At 44.7% G+C, this 21,402-nt stretch overlaps 1 protein-coding gene across 2 annotated transcripts in view; it reads left to right on the forward strand.

The window, feature by feature from the left end:
* TOPBP1 (DNA topoisomerase II binding protein 1) overlaps nucleotides 1-21,402 on the forward strand; it is a 165,259-nt gene that overhangs the window by 113,148 nt on the left and 30,709 nt on the right. For both annotated transcript variants that reach the window (XM_073569494.1, XM_073569500.1), the window contains exons 14-15: nucleotides 2,951-3,249; nucleotides 4,163-4,336. In XM_073569494.1, coding sequence (XP_073425595.1) covers nucleotides 2,951-3,249; nucleotides 4,163-4,336 — 473 coding nt within the window. The remainder of the gene's footprint in view (nucleotides 1-2,950; nucleotides 3,250-4,162; nucleotides 4,337-21,402) is intronic.

Here is a 21,402-nt window from a genome sequence, read left to right on the forward strand (position 1 = left end):
ACCAACTCCTTCAGCTGGGCCATCATCACCCGATTAGCTTCTTGCTGGACGGCGGTGGACTGTACCAGCGCTTTCACCACGTCCTCCATGCTCATGCTTGCAACGTGATGCCCGCGTTCTCCACCACAATGTGATAAAACACTCCGGGATCGCCTTTGCTGGGGTCAAAGGTCACGTGCATTCAGCATTAAACTCAGGCGCAGAGCTGGGATTCGGGTATAACTGACACTGGGTCAGGTTTATTAATGGTGAAAGCAATGCATAAAGAAATAAAACATAAAACAAATCCTGGCCTGTCCGGCACTAACTAAACAAAGTACAACCTAACTACCAACTGGCGGGCTTCTCCCGTCCAGCCAAACCACAGTTGCCGTGGGCACTGCTTCCACTCACGTGTGTCTCTCACACAGACAGGCTCTCTGTGTTCCCAGGCTGAGACACTCACACAACCACCTTGCATCCTTTTATATCCACCTCCCATTATCCATTAGTAAGCAGGTGCGATACTGACCAGACTAGGCCACATAGGAAAGGAATCTGGGCGAGATATACCTGCCCTCATCCACTATTCCCACATGATTCTCACAATATATATATATATATATATATATATATATATATATAATATATGTGTGTGAATGCATGTATGTGTGTGTGTGTGTGTGTGTGTGTGTGTGTGTGTGTGTGTGTGTGTATCACCAACCAATCACGAAGCATCTTTTATTTCACCAGAGCTGTTTAAAAGAAGCTGCGCCGTGATTGATTGCTATGAGCTACAGTTTTCCTTGTAACTAATCACTAAGCATCTTTCATTTCACCAGAGCTGTTTAAAAGAAGGTGAGCTGTGTTTGATTGCTATGAGCAACAGTTTTCCTTGTAACTAATCACTAAGCATCTTTCATTTCACCAGAGCTGTTTAAAAGAAGCTGAGCTGTGATTGGTTGCTATGAGCAACAGTTTTCTCACTTCACAACACCTCAACAGACACTGAGCAGGTGGGAGAAATCTAGCATCCACAGGAACATAAGCTCCCAGCCATTGTCTGCCCCCCAGAAAGGAGCACAGCGCACATGATAGAAATTAATCCCCCCTCCATCCCATAGGCACATCTTCCCTCTTAAAGGGATCATTGGTATGAAAGTCAGGGCAAATCCCTCAGTGTTCTGATACTGACCCCAGGCCTCTATTAAAGGGATCATTGGTATGAAAGTCAGGGCAAATCCACTCAGCGCTCTGGTTCTGACGCCAGGCCTCTCTTAAAGGGATCCCCGGTATGGAAGTTAGGGCCATTCCACTCAGCGCTCTGGTTCTGACCCCAGGCTGACGAGATGATGTGGGATATTAGGAGTAGTAGACCGGTGGCTCTGGCTGATGGGATGATGTGTGATATTAGGAGTAGTGGTCCTGTGGCTCTGGCTGACTGGATGATGTGGGATATTAGGGGTAGTAGTCCGGGTATTCATTATAATTTGTTGTAACTAACCGTAGTTACTATGCCTGGGCAGCGCCGGGCTCTTCAGCTAGTGATATAATAAAAGTAACAAGATGGAAACAAAATTCTCAAAATATATCGATTTAGAGGGACTTAATGGTTGTCTGAGGAATGTTCTGCCACGCTAAATGCACTTGGGCACACAAATCGTCAAGATCCGCTGCTGGCAGCTTTCTTTGCAATTGCCGATCAGTGATGTTCCAGATGTGATCGATGTGAGACGAGTCTGGAGACAATGGTTGCACGTTTAGGCCATTCAGGCTGCTCACAGTACTAGCAACATGTGTACTGGTGAAACTATTAGGTATGTAATCTGTTTGTATAGTTTGGTCAGGCTTATGTATGGAATTTGAGAAGTTTATATTATGCTATTTAAAAAAAAAAAATGAATGTCTTTTTCCAGTAAGATAGGTGTTGATGATATAGATTTGTTGAGCATTGAAATATTTATTTGTGATGTAATTTTATTGCCAGAAGAATATCGACAACTAATAGCAATAGCAATTCACTGTCATAGTGAAAAAGAGTTGTCACACAAGTCATGTAAAAAAGTATCGGCAGTATAGACAGTTTTTATGTCTTCGAAGCATATGTAATAAAATGTGACCTTTATCAAACCGTCAGAACATGGTAATAGATTAATCAGTCAAAGGTATACACCAAAAACTAGGAGATTTTTCTAGAACTAAAATTTGGATCATAACTCACTTTTGATTAAAAAAGGCTGTATAAAGGGTGTTGAGGAGAGAAATACAGCATGATGGGGCTCTGTATAGAAGGGCTGAGAGGATGGGTCTCTGCATAGAGGTGCTGAGATTAGATGGTCTGTTTGTTGCTTGGCTGCTGAGACCAGTGATGTCAAACTGAAAATAGTTCTCCATTGATGCATAGAACAGAATTTCCTTCTGTTCTATTAATCAATAGATCAAGATTTGCAGTTTCATAAAACTGATCTGTCGGCAGCAGGCAACAAACACAATTTTGTACTGCCATTGTGGAGGAGTGCAGGAGAGTGGAGCTCTGTTATAACTAGGTAACGATGTATAACCACAAATGCTGCTTTTTTGCTGTAGATGGCAGAATTTAAAATTGGCCAGGCATGGTACTGTACAGGAGCAGATAGTGCTTTGAAGCATAAGGTGCCATGTATACTTTTATTAGCTTGATAAATTAGAGAGGTGGGGCTAGTTGGGACCAGACAGGAGAGATTGTGGGGCCTGCAGCACTGAAGAGGAGCAGGTACTGCTGGGAAATGTAGTTATAGCAGATAAGAATATGACCACCCATTCTGCCATGTGAAGCTGGATTCACCACCAAGTGGCAGATAAGATGGTAAAAAGGTACAAATAAATTTTTGTTTGGCTAATTTGTATGTTAACAGTAAGTCTGTATTAATGAGATTCTGGGAATAAACCTTTAATTGTGCATTTGTATGTGTATATTTTTCTTTTATTATAGATAAAGAAGAAAGTTTTGTAAGTCAGTCATTTAGACCAACAGTAGCCAGACCTGCTTTAGATACTCCAGATCGTCAAGTGAATTGTCCAGAAGCCTTGAAAAAATCTGCAGTAACCCCATTAGATATGAATCGCTTTCAGAGCAAGGCATTTCAGTCTGTGTTGTCCAGACACAACAGAAATGTTCCAACCCCTGGTGTGGAAAGTAAACTCCCTGCGAGAGAACCATCTTTGCATCTTGACACACCATCCAAATTTTTATGCAAAGACAAACTTTTCAAACCTTCATTCGATGTTAAGGTACTGTTTACTTAAGTAATTTTTTAGAATGTACAATACCCCACTGTACCACGGCCCTTACTTATAACCAGTGTATGTCCGCTGATGAATTTTAAGCAGTGGTGTATAAATAATTGACTTTCTGATGGAATTGAGAACATACTAAAAAAAAAAAATTGTCTTTCTCAGTCCCTATTTTATATCCTCGTGACAACATGCCTGTCGGATATGCTGCAGAATATCACTTTTAAGGCTGTGATAAAACACTCTGGGATCGCCTTTGCTGGGGTCAAAGGTCACGTGCGTTCAGCATGAAACTCAGGCGCACAGCCGGGGTCCTGGTATAACTGACACTGGGTCAGGTTTATTAAAGGTGAAAGCAATGCATAAAGGAAATAAAAACATAAAACAAATCCTTGCCTGTCCGGCACTAACTAAACAAGGTACAACCTAACTACCAACTGGCGGGCTTCTCCCGTCCAGCCAAACCACAGTTACCATGGGCACTGCTTCCACTCACGTGTGTCTCTCACACAGACAGGCTCTCTGTGTCCCCAGGCTGAGACACTCATACAACCACCTGGCATCCTTTTATAGCCGCCTCCCACTATTCATTAGTAACCAGGTGAGATACTGACCAGACTAGGCCACATAGGAAAGGTATCTGGGCGAGATATACCTGCCCTCATCCACTATTCCCACAAGGCAAAAAGATTCTTAATATGACATCATACTTTGCGCTAATCCTGTACCTGCTCAGTTTATTTTAAGGCTGGGTATAATGGCAATCCATATGATATGCGGTTATTTATAATTTTATAGTATATAATCATTTTAGATATTTTACTAGTAAAACACAGTATTACGTAGTGCACAGCACATCTGTGGCTCTAAACAATTAATTTTCATAATGATCTTTATAAAATCCCTACAGGATGCCCTTGCTGCATTGGAAACACCAGGTGGAGTCAACCAAAAGAATAGGAACCAGAGTACTCCTTTATCTGAAGTCATTGGCAGAAATTTGCAACTGGCCCTTGCAAACAGTAATCGTCAAACTGTTGCTAATACTGCTAGCCCTCAGCTAAAAACTGCTGCGAAAAAAGATGTAAGTGGTATGATTTATGTGCCATGCTTCCACCTGTTACCTATATTATTAGCCATACCAGAAAAAAATTGTGTATGCTGTAGTTCCAGTCATAAGTTTGGTCACAGCTGTCCAGGTAATGGTTTTCTTGTTCTTGGAATGTGCACATTGTAGATTCAAACAGAAGGCAGCAAAACCACGAAGTAACACTTAAGGGCCTGTCACACTAGCAATATCGCTATAACGTCACCGATTTTGTGACGTTATAGCGATATTGCTAGCGATATCGCTATGTCTGATACTTACCTCCGTCCGGCTCACCCGCTGCTCATCGCTGATCGCGCGAGAGCATCCTGGGCCGTTTCTCGTCGTCCGCTTCCTGCTGGGCTTCCTGTGACGTGGACGCGGACGGGAGGACGTCAGGATCGCCTCGTCTGACAGGTAAGTAGCGACCCCCGACCCCTGCTAAGTCGCTGGTGAGATCTGCCTTTGTGGAATCTCACTAGCGACCACTTAGCGATGCACCAGCGATCCTGACCGTGTCATATCGCTTGTCGGGATCGCTGGTGCATCGCTAAGTTTGACAGTACCTTTAGTGAAGCAAAGCAGAAAGTCTTAGCTTCCCCAATGTATCCCCCCTCTGGTGATGGCCGTACACAACCTTGACATTCTCTTAAGCAGCTTCATCAGATCATTGCCTTGAATAGCTTCAAATGAAAAGCTATGCCTTGTCGAGAGTTCATTTGTGGAGTCTCCTGACTTCACAAAGTTGTTGCAGCCATCAGGTGTGTGTTACAGAAGCTCTGTTGGTACACAGCTCTATACAGTGCTAAGCCAGAATATAGCATGAAACACTCAAGTAAAGAGAAACGACTGTCCGTCATCACTTTCAGACTTGAAGGTCTATCACTCTGGAGAATTTCCATTCCGTGAAGGTATCTTCAAGCATAATCATGAAAACCATCAAATTTTAGGATTAAACTGGATCTTGTGAGGCCTACCTCAGGAAAGGAGTGCAAAGATTTGACTCTTCTGCAGTGGGATAAGCTCATGAGTTGCCAGCCTCAGAAACCACGAATTGACAACTCGTGTGATAACAGCCCTCATAAATCAAGCATAGACATAAAGTAGCAGTCAGATCTTGACATGATCTGTCAAGGGGAGACTTTAAAAAAAAAAAAAATGGGCCTTTGTTATTGTAGTCTTCAGTCGTGGCAGCAATACAACAATGTATTTGTGAGAGACAGTAAAGATGATCAGATGTTTATTCTTCATGTGTGGTGCATAAAGCTTGGAGGGGTAACAATGTGATGGTGAGGGAGTGCTTTGCGGATGACCATGTTGGTGACTTATTCCGAATTGCACATTTAATTAGCATAGCTACCACAGCACTCTGCAATTACATTGCCATCGCATCTGATTTGCGCTTCGGCATCTCATCATTTGTGTTGCAACAGGATGGTAATAATAATCTTTATATGGCACTAACATATTCCGCAGCGCTTTACAGTTTGCACACATTATCATCGCTGTCTCCGATGGGGCTCATAATCTACATTCCCTATCAGTATATTTTTGGAATGTGGGAGAAAACTGGAGTACCCAGAGGAAACCCACGCAAACACGGGGAGAACATACAAACTCCTTGCAGATGTTGTCTTTGGTGGGATGTGAACCCAGGACTCCAGCGCTGCAAGGCTGCAGTGCTAACCACTGAGCCACCGTGCTGCCCTGGATAATGACGCAAAACACACCTCTGGCCTATGTAAGAGTACTTGTGATCAAGAAGGAGAGGCAGAATCAGATGACACTGCCGTTACAATCGCCTAGATTCAAACCATTTGGATGAGTTGGACTGCAGTTTAAAGGTAAAAGAGGAAAAGCAGCCAACAAATGCTCAAGTCTGGGAACTCCTTCAAGACTGTTGAAAAGCTGTTCTAGGTAAATACCTGATGAAGCTGCTTGAGAGAATGCTAAGGGTGTGTAAACCTGTTATCAGACTAACAGTGGGGGTTCTTTAAGGAATCAAAAGTTTAACGCATATTTTGGTATATTTCACATGTGATTCTTTACACCTTGTTTCCATATGTCTTTCTTTTGTGGTTTTGTTGCCTTAAGTCTGATTCTACAATGTGTGCATTCTAATAAGAACAAGGAAACCTTTGCATGAACAGTTGTGTCCAAAATTTTTGGCCACAAAACCAGAGCGTGCAGCAGCGTACTGCATGTACCAGGATGCATGCAGACATTAAATAAGTTAAATTTAAATTGCTTTCCTGCTATTTAGAATATGCTTTTAAAATTGAGGTACTTGGCGCACTCTTCTCATTCTACGGCTGTTTTTAATTAGTGCTGGATCCTATTTGCAATTTAAATTTTGTAGGCTTTGACCCAAGAGAAGTATGTCTGATAACAAAAGGGTTGGGGTCACATCAAACAAAGATATGTCTTGTCCTTGGTTGGTGGTCACAAAATTAGTTGGCCAATTTGTGCTCCAAGTACCTGAATTTGCGAAGTCTAGTCTATATAGAATATAAAAACAGTTACAAATTCATTTTTACTCTGTCGCCTTATTGGGGGACACAGAACCGTGGGTGTTATGCTGCTGTCCACTAGGAGGCGACACTATGCATAATCTGAAAAAGATTAACTTTGGCTCCTCCTCTGCAGTATACACCCCTGGACGGCGTCAGCCTTCTCCAGTTTTTGCTTAGTGTCGCAGGAGGCACACCTAAGATTTTTTACTCAGCCTGCAAGGCCACTCTCCCCAGCGGCAGCACGTACCCGCACTGCCGGGATTGTACCCAAAAAACAGGATCAGAACCCCAAGAAGTCCCTACCAACGCTTCTGTGACCGCTACTGCTCCGGAATGGGCGACTCAGATGTCGCAGTCTATGACACAATCTATAGATAACCTGACCTCCACATTACTGCAGGCTCTGCAGGGTCATGTCTCGGCTATGAACGTTACCCAGCAAAGGGACGTCCGGTCTCATGATCAGGGCGCTTCCGACAGTTCGAGGCGTAAGCGGACCCACAGGTCGCGTTCATCTGCGTCCTCACATAGCAATAGGTCTTCCCCCTCCAGGGAAAGACACAGTGGCCTCAGGTCACCGAGGCCGTCCCCTGATAGAGAAGGACAATGCAGATCTCCACAACGATCCCAGACCAGGGAAACCTTCGCTCTAGTTCGCCCGCTAGGGAGCTCCTTAGCGATGCGCAGGACTCAGAGGGCATATGTGACTCCAATTCAGATAACGAAACAGAGAACGCTTTGCTCCCTTGTCTCCCTAGCAATACTGCGATAGTTGAGGATATCGTCTCTTCCATCCTTCGGGTGCTGGAAATTTCAGATCCAACCCCGGAAGCACCAGAACACAAGATTTCCTTTGAAAGTGTTCAGAAACCATCGAAGGTCTTCCCTAATCACCCGGAATTTCACAAAATCCTTTCTAAACATTTTTCGCAGCCTGAGAAAAAATTCGCCAATCGCAAGTATTTGGAAGCAAAATACCCCTTTCCACAGAAAGACACCAAGGTTTGGACACATCCGCCTGAAGTGGAACCTCCAGTCTCTAGGCTGGCAGCACAAACGCTTATCTCGCTGCCGGACAGTTCAACCCTCAAGGACACAGCAGACAGACAAGTCGAACGCATGGCTCGTTCAATCTTTGAAGCGGCAGGTGCCTTTTTGGCTCCCGCATTAGCTTCAGTTTGGGCAGCCAAGGCCATCATGGCTTGGACTAATCTATTGCAAAAGGGCCATCAAGCTTCAAATCCTCAGCTGGCGGACCAGGCGGTGCAAATTGCAGTGGTGGCAGATTACATGGTCCATGCAGCGTTGGACTCTGCAAGAGGAATAGCGGGAATAGCATCAAACGCCATCACAATCCGGCGTATTCTCTGGCTAAGAGAATGGAAAGCGGATGCGGCCTCAAAAAAGTCCCTAACAAATCTCCCGTACTTCAGTGGCCGTCTTTTCGGTGAAAAGCTGGATACAATGATATCCAATGCTACCGGGGGCAAAAGTACTTCCCTCCCTCAACTAAGACCAAAACGCACTTTTAAAAGGCGTAATCAATCTCGTTTCCGATCCTTTCGGAATTCTTCAGGCTGGTCCGTCTCACGCCCAGCACAAAACCGTAATCGTTCCCCCCGCAGGGACAACACACGTGCGGCACAGAGGCCGGACAGGAACTGGCAATCAAAGGCAAGCCAGGCAAAACCTAAAGGAGGAAAACCTCAGGCTTTTCCCTCATCCTGATTCATGCCCTCTGGAAGACACCCCACTTGTAGGCGGACGACTGCTACTCTTTCAGCAGGTCTGGCTGCCTATTACAGAAGACAAGTGGGTCAAAGAAATAGTGTCTTCAGGATACAAAATCGAGTTTACTACCAGCCCACCGCACAGGTTTTTTTCCCTCTGTCCCTCCAAAATCCCCGCTCAAAGCTCAGGCCTTCTGTCAAGCGGTTTCTTCCCTCCTGCGAGCAGGAGTCATAGTGCCAGTCCCAGCAGAAGAGCGCTTCCGAGGGTTCTACTCCAACCTGTTCGTGGTGCCCAAGAAGGGAGGCAGCGTCCGACCCATACTAGACCTCAAGCAACTCAACAAGTATGTTCGAGTTCGTCACTTCCGCATGGAATCCCTCCGGTCAATCGTTGCGTCTATGGAAAAAGGAGAATATCTTGCCTCCATAGACATACAGGACGCATACCTGCATATACCAATTGCTCCCGCCCATCAGAGGTTTCTCAGATTCGCAATCAACCAAGACCATTACCAGTTTGTGGCCCTCCCGTTCGGTCTCTCCACGGTTCCCAGAACATTTACAAAGGTCATGGCAGCTACCATGGACGTTCTGCACTCCAGAGGCATAGTAGTCGTTCCATACCTGGACGACCTTCTCATCAAGGCCCCCACCCTCAAGGACTTGCGAGGTCAACGTCTCGATCACAATCGACACTCTGACGCGCCTGGGATGGTTAGTCAATTTACAGAAGTCCTCGACTACCCCGAGTCAGTCTCTGACCTTCCTGGGGATGCTATTCGACACCTCCAAGGGTCTGGTGATCCTCCCCAGGGACAAGGCACTGGCTCTCCGTCTGGGAGTTCACACACTCCTCCGCAAGTCCCCCAGATCTCTCCGGTATGACATGAGAGTACTCGGCAGGATGGCAGCAGCAATGGAGGCGGTACCATTTGCCCAGTTTCACCTCAGACCCCTTCAACTGGCCATCCTCAAGTCCTGGGACAGGAATCCGTTCTCCCTCGACAGGGAGTTCCGGTTATCAGCAAACACCAGGAGGTCCCTGCACTGGTGGCTCAAGCCAACCTCGCTTGCAAGGGGAAAATCCTTTCTCTCCAGTCAATGGAAGGTTTTGACCACCGACGCAAGCCTTATGGGTAGGGGCGCGGTGCACCTACATCACAGAGCGCAAGGCAGGTGGTCACCAAGGGAATCGACCATGCCCATCAACATCCTGGAAATTCGGGCCATCTTCCTGGCGTTGAAAGCCTTCCATCACTTGCTGGCAGACTCTCATATCAGAGTACAGTCGGACAATGCCACGGCAGTGGCATACGTGAACCATCAAGGCGGCACCCGCAGCATACAGGCGATGACCGAAGTAACGCGTATCCTACAATGGGCGAAGGCTGCAAGGTCGGTGCTCTCCGCCGTCCACATTCCGGGTGTGGACAACTGGGAAGCCGACTATCTCAGCCGACAAGGAATGGACTCGGGGGGAATGGTCTCTCCATCCCGAAGTCTTCTGTCAGATCTGTCATCATTGGGGGACCCCGGACGTGGATCTGATGGCATCCCATCTCAATGCCAAGGTTCCCAATTTCATGGCCTGGACACGCGATCCGCGGTCGCTCGGATCAGATGCCCTGGTTCAGGACTGGACCTAGTTCCAGCTTCTGTACATTTTTCCACCCCTCCCCCTGATCTCCAGAGTCGTGAGGAAGATCAAACAAGAGGGTGTTCCCACCATTCTGATCGCTCCAGACTGGCCCAGGCGTACATGGTACGCCGACGTCGTGCAACTCACAGCAGACGCTCCCTGGCGTCTCCCCACACGTCCCGACCTCCTGTCACAAGGCCCGTTCTTCCACCAGAACTCAGGGGCTCTCAATTTGACGGCGTGGCCATTGAGACCTGGGTTTTGACCCAAGCAGGTTTTTCACCGGACGTTGTTAAAACCATGATCGGGGCTCGAAAGCCAACTTCAGCCAGGATTTACTATCGTACCTGGAAGATTTTCTTCACATGGTGCGACTCTCGTGGGCAGATCCCACTTCCCTATTCTCTTCCAAAGGTCCTCGGTTTCCTTCCGTCAGGCCTGGACGTCGGGCTATCCCTGGGCTCGCTGAAGAGCCAGGTGTCAGCGCTCTCAGTGCTCTTTCAGAGGCGTATTGCTAACAAGCCGCAAGTGAAGACTTTTCTCCAAGGGGTTTCCCGATTGGTTCCCCCCTACAAACGTCCGTTGGAGACGTGGGACCTCAGCTTGGTCTTTACAGCACTACAGTCACCTCCTTTTGAACCCCTTAGGGTGGTCTCACTCCGCTTTCTATCACGGAAAGTGGTTTTTCCTGGTGGCAATCACCTCGCTACGCAGGGTGTCTGAACTTTCAGCTCTTTCCTGCAGACAACCCTTCCTGGTTTTTCACCAGGACAAGGTGGTTCTCCGTACAGTACCATCCTTCCTTCCGAAGGTCGTGTTCAGCTTCCACCTGAATGAGGAAATATCACTACCCTCTCTTTGCCCGGCTCCCGTTCATAGGGTAGAGAAGGCTCTGCATACGCTTGACCTTGTCAGGGCATTGCGTATTTACGTGTCTAGGACTGCTCCCTTCCGGAAGTCTGATTCACTTTTCCTTCTTCCAGAAGGCGTTCGCAAGGGCCTACCGGCTTCCAAAGCCACCCTTGCTAGGTGGATCAAGTCCACCATTCAGGAGGCTTACCGCCTCAACTATTCTCCCCTTCCGGCCGGTATCACGGCACACTCTAAGCGGGCGGTAGGGGCCTCTTGGGCCATTCGGCATCAAGCCTCAGCACATCAAGTGTGTAAGGCAGCCACTTGGACTAGCCTGCACACATTTACAAAACACTACAGAGTGCATACCCAGTCCTCAGCGGATGCGAGCCTGGGTAGACGGGTCCTGCAGGCAGCAGTACCCCAAGTCTAGAGGACTGTCAGCACAATATTCGTCCACTGCTTCCCACCCAGGGACTGCTTTGGGACGTCCCACGGTTCTGTGTCCCCCAATAAGGCGACAGAGTAAAGGAGATTTTTGTGTACTCACCGTAAAATCTCTTTCTCTTAGCCTTTAATTGGGGGACACAGCTCCCACCCTGTTGCCCTTGCGGGCCGTTGTTACGGTTGGGTTCTCATATTGTTGTTTGAGCCTGTTTATAGTAGCCTTTTTTTACAGGCATAGTTATGTTTCTGGTATATTCCTCCTAATGCTTTTGCACAAAACTGGAGAAGGCTGACGCCGTCCAGGGGTGTATACTGCAGAGGAGGAGCCAAAGTTAATCTTTTTCAGATTATGCATAGTGTCGCCTCCTAGTGGACAGCAGCATAACACCCACGGTTCTGTGTCCCCCAATTAAAGGCTAAGAGAAAGAGATTTTACGGTGAGTACACAAAAATCTCCTTTTTTTTTTTCTTTCTGCGCATTGTTGTGAACCTTAGAATCTGTGGTGTGTTGGCTGCTGCTATCAGGAGGTTTAAAGTATAATAAGTCTGCTACTCTTCTGCAGGCTTCTAACCCCTTTTTTCTTGTAGGCTGGAAATCGTAGCGAAACAGGCCGCTTTGATAACCTACTGCAGATGGAGGGAACACTGTTGAATCAATCACACGTTCTCCCCGCCATTCCAGCCTTCAGTACCATGATACCTACATTTCAGGCTCTATCACCACTATGGCAGTTGGTCCCTGCCTTTACTCCTGCCTGCCCATCTGCAGAGCATGTCATGTACCAATGAGCAAACATGTGACGCAACTAGAGTCCCATGCAGCACAGGTGGCTGTTTCCCTGAACCTCCTACCCACTTTTTTTTGTAAATTAATAAACTTTTATTTAACACCAAATAACATAGTTTACAAAGGAATAATTATTTGACATGTTATCAAACAGTACATATACAGGAATAGTACCTATATAAACCAATTGTTCATTCAATGTCATTCAAATAACCACCATATAGTTCTCATCTTCCCAACCCATTACTAACATCCACCCTCTCCCACAGTGTTAATTACAATAAAACCATACCCATACTTAAATAGTTGTTACTTTTAGGCTGTGTGTCCACGTTACTTTTTTTTTAAGCGATTCCACCGCGTTTTTCCCGCAGCGGAAACGCTTAAAAAACGCATTCCCATGCAATCCTATGTGTTTCCGCAATTGCTGTGCCCATGCTGCGGATTTTCCCGCTGCGGAATTGCATAGCGGTAAAATCTGCAGCATGTCCATTATTTCTGTGGAATCGCTGCGATTCCGCCGCCATAGGATTGCATTGAAACGCTCACTTTACGCATGAGGCTATGCCCACCATGCGTAAAGTGAGCGCTTCATGTGCAGATGGTAGCCAAGGTCTGGAGGAGAGGAGACACTCCTCCATGCCCTGGGTACCATATTTCTGTAAAAAATAGAATTAAAATAAAAAATAGTGATATAGTTACCCTCTGATGGCCCCCGGAGTCCTCCCACCTCTCAGCCACTCTGCCAGCATCTTCTGTTCCCAGGGATGCATTGCGTGAATCACCTGAGATGACAAAGCGGTCTCGCGAGCGTGACGTCACAAAGGTCCTTCGCAAAAGCATCCCTGGAAACAGAACATACCGGGAGCGCCGCTAAGGACATCAGGGGCCGTCAGAAGGAGAGAATAACAATATTTTTTATTATTTTTACCATTCTATCTTTTACTATTGATGCAGCATAGTGCTTGACAAGTGTAGCCAACCTGTCAATCACTTTTCCAAGTGATGCTTCATATCGCTTGGAAAAGCGCAAGCATTCTGCAAGCTAAAAATGCTTGTGTTTTGCTGGAAAACGCATGCGAATTTTGCATGTTTTACCCGTGGCAGGGAGTTGCGGAAATGCGATCATTTCCGCAGCATTTCTGCAACGTGGGCACTTAGCCTTAGACTTATAGACAAGTATATCATCCTACTACCCAGACAGGTGATGATCATATTTTACAGGATCAGAAAATTACACTAAATAAGCCCTCTTTAGCCAGCTCCTCCGAAACCACAGCTCAGCTGCGCACCTAATCCAGTCTCCCCATACTTTACAAAATTTACCAACCACCCCCTCTTGACATTACTATTTTAATGGAAAATAATGTTTGCGTTAAGAGCTTGGACCACCTCTTCTACACAGGGAGGTCTAGTTGTCAGCCAGTGTGTAGCTATGGATTTTCTAGTGTGGTAAAATATTTTAGCAATAGCTAATTATTTCTGGGGAGATCCTCCAACCTCCCCCATTAATCCTAGCATACAGGTTTTTGCACTAAGATTGGTTTGAATATTAATATTAAACACTTCTGATATTAATCTACCAACCCCCCTTCCTCAAAGCTCCATCAGTCCTGGGCTTGTCCAAACATGTGCATCAGGTACACATTTTCTTCCCTGCAATGTAGAAAAGTCATCAGTCTTTAGGCCCATTCTATACAAAACCTTGGGGGTTCTATAAACTCTATGAACTAGAAAGAGTTGAGATGTTTGCGTCGTGTTTATTGAAAGCAACTCTAGAGATTACAGCACCTCTTCCTATTCCTATGTAGAAATGCTACCCACATCCACCTCCCACTTACTTGGACCTGAGCCATTGGTCACGAAAAATCTTCCGAAACAATGAGTTGTACACCAGAGAAGTGATTCAGTTGTTGATTTTGCCTGTACTACGAAGTCTAACAGCCCATTAGAGGATACAGAAAGATCAGAGTTGGCTTCCTGAGCTCGTATTGCGTGTCGTACTTTCAAGTTTTTAAATAACTCTGAGTTACACAAATTAAACTCCTCTTTCAGCTGTTCTAACAACTTAAGATGGTTATCAGAGTATAGCTGATGCACATATTTCAATCTTCAATTCTTCCATTCTCCAAATCCCTCCAATCTCCACATCTCCTTAAAGTTATCCCTGATAGGGGTGTACTCTGAGCAGTCTGTCATCCCAAACAGTCTTTAACATGTCCAGCAAATTTTATGGACCAGTGACCGGTTAGGGTATGTACGTGGGCCACCTACAAATTTGTGTGATTCCTGTAAATTCTCCCCCCCCCCCCCCATTCAGTGTCCAGCCTCAGAAGTGCTGAAATTGGGACGCTAACTAGTACCCTCATATATCAGGCAAAATTTAACCCCCCTCCCCCTCTCATTTTTTGGTAATTGCAGTTTTTTTAGTTATATTCTGGGCGTCCCTATTTTCCCACACCGAGTCTCTAAAGATGTTTGTGCATTTTCCTAAACCAGTATTTAGGAATCCAGACAGATGAGTTATATACAGTGGCATGTAAAAGTTTGGGCACCCCTGGTCAAAATTACTGTTATTGTGACCAGTTAAGCATGTTGAAGATGGAATGATCTCTAAAAGGGCTAAAGTTAAAGATGACACATTTTCTCTGTATTTTAGGCCAAAAAAATTATATATTGTAATTTTAAAAATTACAATAAGGAAAATAGGCAAATGCAAAAGTTTGGGCACCCTGCATAGTTAGTACCTAGTAGCAAATCCCTTTTAAAAATATCACAGCTTGTAAACGCTTTTAGTAGCCAGCCAAGAGTCTTTCAATTCTTGTTTGATGGATTTTCATCCATTCTTCCTTGGAAAATTCTTCCATTTCTGTGAGATTCCTGGGTCGTCTTGCATGCACTGCTATTTTGAGGGCTAGCCACAGATTTTCAATGATGATCGAATCGGGGGACTGTGAGGACCATTGAAAAACCTTTAGCTATCGCCTTTTGAGGTAGTCTATTGTGGATTTTGATGTGTGTGATCATTATCCATTTGTAGAAGCCATCCTGTTTTCAAATTCAGCTTTTTTACACATGGTGTTATGTTTGCATCAAGAATTTGTTGAAATTTCATCGAATCCATTCTTCCCTCTACCTGTGGAATGTTCCCTGTGCCATTGTCTGCAACACAACTCCAAAGCATGATTGATCCATCCCCATGCTTAATGGTTGGAGAGATGTTCTTTTCCTGAAATTCTATGCAATTTTTTCTCTGCACATACCTTTGATCATTGCGACCAAAGAGTTTTATTTTAACTTCAACGATTCACAGGACTTGTTTCTAAAATGCATTGGGCTTGTTTAGATGTTCTTTTGCATACCTCTGATGCTGAATTTTATGGTGAGGGTGCAGGAGAGGTTTTCTTCTGATGACTCTTCCATGAAGGCCATATTTGATAAGGTGTCTCTGAACAGTAGAACAATTACCACAACTCCAGAATCTGCTAAATCTTTCTGAAGGTCTTTTGCAGTCAAGTGGGGGTTCTGGTATGCCTTTCTAGCAATCCTACAAGCAGCTCTCTCTGAAATTTTGCTTGGCCTTCCAGACCTTATCTTGACCTCCACTGTTCCTGTATACTGCTATTTCTGAATTACATATTGAACTGAGGAAAGGACAACTTGAAAACGCTTTGCTATCTTCTTATAGCCTTCTCCTGCTTTGTGGGCCTCCACCATTTTCATTTTCAGCGTGCTAGGCAGCTGCTTAAAAGAACCCATGGTGGCTGTTTTTTCGCACAAGGTTAGAGGAGGGAGGCTATGTGTTTCTAAACCTGTGGAATCTGCATCAGCTGGCCTTTCCGAACATTGAGGGTGAACAAGCCATAACCCTTACAGGCTAATTAAGGTCTGAAACCTTGGTCAAAGTTATCTGAGCACACAAATCTGAAACTTTAGCATTGGACCATTTTTCTTTGCAATTTTTAAAATGTGAAAAAATTACAATGTGTATTACTTTTTAGCCTAAAATACAAAACAAATGTGTCATCTTTAACTTTAGGCCTTTTAGAGATCATTTTATCTTCAACTTGCTTAACTGTTCACAATAACAGTAATTTTGACCAGGGGTGCCTAAACTTTTGCATGCCACTGTACAAGTACAAAATGCATGTCATTATGCACATCTTAAAGAGGTTTTCTCTACCCAGGGCGGACAGGTAGTTTTTCCCATATACACACTTTGCTCCTCATTTTAATAACCAGTGAACTTAGATTTAAAAGAATAAACCCTGTTGTTCATTAGTAATGTAAATCCACAGATACTTACATTTTTGAACTACTGCAATATTGAACAGACTCTCCCAAATATCAGTACTCCTGGAATACAACGGAAGAAGAGCAGATTTAGACCAGTTTATTGACCGGCCTGAAAAGGTCCCAAATCTCTCAATTGTGCCAATTATATTTGGAATAGAATTATCTGAGTTCTTAATGAATAGGTAATCCGCATATAGAATAATCTTTTCTTCTTTGTTCCCATACTTTTAAACCCCCTGTCCCTTGGTGTCTTCTAATAATTCAAGCTAACGGTTCTACTGCAATTGCAAAGAGAAGCGGTGATAGCGGGCAGCTTTGTCTAGTCCCCCTGAAAAGGTCAAATAGAGATTTGACCTTTTCATTCTTTTGACCTTTCATTCTGACATTCTCCCATTAGCCCTTACTTTATTCTTTGAGGATTTGTATAGTATCTTAATCAATTTAGTGAAATTAGGACCGAATCTGATCTCCCACTCCACACTATCAAATGCCTCAGTGGCATCAAGGGAGACTAAAGATTTAATGGACGGGTTATCTTGTGCCGCTTACAGCTTAAAAATACTATTCGCAAGTTAATGGCCTATGGTTTTGAAGCATGAACCTGGCCTGATCAGAGTGGATAACTGAGGAGATGACCAAATTGAACCCGGTGGGCCGAATTTTTGCTAGAATCATGATGTTGGATGTCAGCAATGATATAGGCCTTTATGCAACTGGGAGATCTTTCTCCTTCTCATTTGGAATCGTTACAATTGTTTCTACAGCACTTCCTCAAACCGCTTATAGAGTTCTATGGACAGGCTATCTGACCTCAAGGCCTTGTCAATAGGCATCTTCCCCATCACCTGCTGCACTTCTTCCAAAGAAATTTTAAGTATTTTCCACCATCTCTTGGTTCTTCAGATGTCAGTGCCCTCTCTGGCTTCTAGTTTCTTCCAAGCCATTGCATTCTTCCTTTTATTCAGGTGACATGGTACCCTTTCATCCTCTGCAAAGATCCACTGGTTTTTATACAGACCTGTTTGTTGTCCCCCAAGAAGTACTGGGCTGTCAAGCCCATCCTGGACCTGGAACATCTCAACCAGCAAGTTCAACTTCAGCATTTCAGAATGGAATCCCTATTTTTAATAGCCTCAATTTGGAGCCAGTTCCTGTCCTTGCTGAAATTCTAGGATACTGATCTCCATATCCCAATCTTTCCCTTGGTCAGAGGTTCCTCTGCTTTGCAATTCACAATGCTAGATTTCAGTTTCTATTTTTCATTCTCTAGTTGAGCATGGCTGCTTGCATGTTCACGATATTCATGAACACTGTCATAGCTTTTCTGTGTGCCAGGGAGGTTTTGGTCATCCAACTATCTGGAAGACATTCTTATCAAGGTTTCTTCTTCTTCGTCCAAGAACAAGGAGTATCTGCAGATAATCGTGAAACGCATTTTCAACAGACCACCATGCTCCTTAATCCTGTCCCAACACCTCCAGTTTCTAGAGGTGATGTTCGACATTCCCTCAGCAAGAGAATTCCTCCTAGAGGACAAGAAGGGGGGGACCCTTCAGACTAGCATCTGACTTCTGAGAAGTACTTCCCTGATCCCTTGTTGCTTCTGCAGGATGATCCTGGGCAAGATTGTAGCATCCATAGAATCCATTCCCTTTGCCCAGTTCCATTCCAATTCCCTCCAGCCTGCTCTTTCCTCAATATGGGACTAGTCTCGCCTTTCCATGGATTACTCTGTGGTCCTGCCCCACGCAATCCAACAATCCCTCTCCTGGTGGATCTCTTCACCTCTGACCCATCAAGGCTGCTCCTTCCTCCCCTTTCATTAGAAAGTCATGAACACAGAAGCCAGTCTACTCAGTTGGGGAGGCTGTTTTCCACCCAGATCATGCGTCAGGGACACTGAAACAAATCAGGAAGCCTGGCTATCAACATATTTGAATCTCTGGGACACTTGGAGGTTCCTTCCCCATTGGCAAGAGAAGATTTGGGGTCTTTCAATAAATATTTACAGTCATCGTATAAAGCAACCATCAGTGTGGAACACTCAGCAGACTGTCTATTCTCACCTGGACAGAAAGCAGATTCCTGGCCATTTCAGCAGTCCATGTACCCAGCATAGACAATTGAGCCTGACTACCTTGGTAGCAAACCACTGTCTGCAAGAGAGTGGTTTCTTCAGCTCGACAATTTCCTTCAGACCAGGCAACAATGGGGTACCCTAGATGACCTGACGGTGTCCAGAATTAATCACAAGGCTTTTCAGTTTGTATCCAGGATTTGCGAAATTCTAGCTTTCACCTCCTGGCGAATCCATAGTCTTGCTTCTCTATTCATTATGACCATCTCTCCCCTCTTTCCTTTGCTCCTCCAGTCTCTTCAAGATGATCATGATCAAGGCATAGACGATTCCAATCAGACCTTGTGACCTTCTAGATCTTCTTTCCAAGGGTCCCCTCTCAACCCAAATTCAATCACTGACTTTAATTGCATGACTGTTGTGGCCACCACACTGAAGGCCGCTGGTAGTCTGAACTACTTAGATCAGAAATATCAGGGCTCTGAATCCCCCTAGCATAAACCATTGCACCAGGATGTCCTTTTTCTTGATGGTGGGAATCCAATCATGTTGCACTTATGGTCTTCTTTTTTTCCAATCTTGGCTAGAGGTGAGCTTGCAAAAGGGCAAAATTTCTGCCCTGTCTATTCTCTTTTAAGAGTAACTTGGCCTCAAAGGGTCAAGTTAAGACTTTCCTCCAAGAGGTCATACACTCAGTTGCTCCTTAAAGACTCCCCTGTACCTCATTTAGGATCTTAGCCTCTACAATCTACTTAATTCAAGCCTTTTAAGGAAGTATTCATGCAATTAATTTAGTGGAGAGTGGCTTCTCTCATTTAAGTCATGGTCATAAGGGTTTTTGAGCTGCATTTTTTTAATTCTCCACAAGGACAAGGTGATCCTGTGACCAGTATCCTCTCTTCCAACCTCAAGGTGGTCTCCTCCTTTAACATCAAGAACAAAGAGGGAGTGTTTTGCTTTCATTTTGTCTTTTTCCATGCTCATCTTGGAGTGAAATCTCTCCATAAAATAAACCTTTGCAGAGCCAACCATCTCTACCTGTCTGTTGCTGCCCTATTCAGGTGTTTGGTCTCTGTCATCCCATAGGGTTCTTGCAGGGGCCTGCCTGCCTTAATGGCCACCATCTCTTCCTTTATAAATTCTGCCATTATGGAATATTATCAGTCAAGAGCCAGGACTCCCCCCATACCGAGTCATTGTCCACACTACTTTAGTTGGGGGGCTTTTTGGGCAGTGCGCCATTAGGTGTTAGTGCTTCAAGTTTGCAAGGCCTTCTTCCATTCATTTATACATTTTGCAAAGTTATGCAGGGTGATACCTTTGCATCTGCAAATGGCAGCGTGGCAGAAAGGTGCTGCAAGGTTTATTGAAAAAAATAGATAAATTCAGTGCATGATATTCACAAACAGCAACACGTTTCGAATGCACACAGCGTTCTTTGACTGGTACAGTCATATGTAAAAGTTTGGGCACCCCTATTAATGTTAACCTTTTTTTTTTTTTTTTTTTTATAACAATTTTTTGTTTTTGCAACAGCTATTTCAGTTTCATATATCTAATAACTGATGGACTCAGTTATATTTCTGGATTCAAATGAGGTTTATTGTACTAATAGAAAATGTGCAATCTGCATTTAAACAAAATTTGACCTGTGCAAAAGTATGGGCACCCTTATCATTTTCTTGATTTGAACACTCCTAATTACTTTTTACTGACTTCCTGAAGCACTAAATTGGTTTTGCAACCTCATTGAGCTTTGAACTTCATAGCCAGGTGTATCAAATCATGAGAAAAGGTATTTAAGGTGGCCACTTGCAAGTAATTCTCCTATTTGATTCTCATATGAAGAGTGGCATCATGGGCTCCTCAAAGCAACTCTCAAATGATCTGAAAACAAAGATTATTCAACATAGCTTTTCAGGGGAAGGATACAAAAAGTTGTCTCAGCGATTTAACCTGTCAGTTTCCACTGTGAGGAACATAGTAAGGAAATGGAAGAACACAGGTAGAGTTCTTGTTAAGCCCAGAAGTGGCAGGCCAAGAAAAATATCAGAAAGGCAGAGAAGAATAATGGTGAGAAAAGTCAAGGACAATCCACAGACCACCTCCAAAGACCTGCAGCATCATCTTGCTGCAGATGGTGTCACTGTGCATCGGTCAACAATACAGCGCACTTTGCACAAGGAGAAGCTGTATGGGAGAGTGATGCGAAAGAAGCCGTTTCTGCAAGCACGCCACAAACAGAGTCGCCTGAGGTATGCAAAAGCACATTTGGACAAGCCAGTTACATTTTGGAAGAAGGTCCTGTGGACTGATGAAACAAAGATTGAGTTGTTTGGTCATACAAAAAGGCGTTATGCATGGAGCCTAAAAAACACTTGCTACCCACAGTAAAATTTGGTGGAGGTTCCAACATGCTTTGGGGCTGTGTGGCCAATGCCGGCACCGGGAATCTTGTTAAAGTTGAGTGTCGCATGGATTCAACTCAATATCAGCAGATTCTTGACAATAATGTGCAAGAATCAGTGACGAAGTTGAAGTTACGCAGGGGATGGATATTTCAGCAAGACAATGATCCAAAACACCGCTCCAAATCTACTCAGGCATTCATGCAGAGGAACAATTACAATGTTCTGGAATGGCCATCCCAGTCCCCAGACCTGAATAGCATTGAACATCTGTGGGATGATTTGAAGCGGGCTGTCCATGCTCGGCAACCATC

This window comes from Dendrobates tinctorius, unplaced genomic scaffold (assembly GCF_039654945.1).
Source record: "Dendrobates tinctorius isolate UK_male_01 unplaced genomic scaffold, ASM3965494v1 ptg000005l, whole genome shotgun sequence".
NCBI classification, from domain to species: domain Eukaryota; kingdom Metazoa; phylum Chordata; class Amphibia; order Anura; family Dendrobatidae; genus Dendrobates; species Dendrobates tinctorius.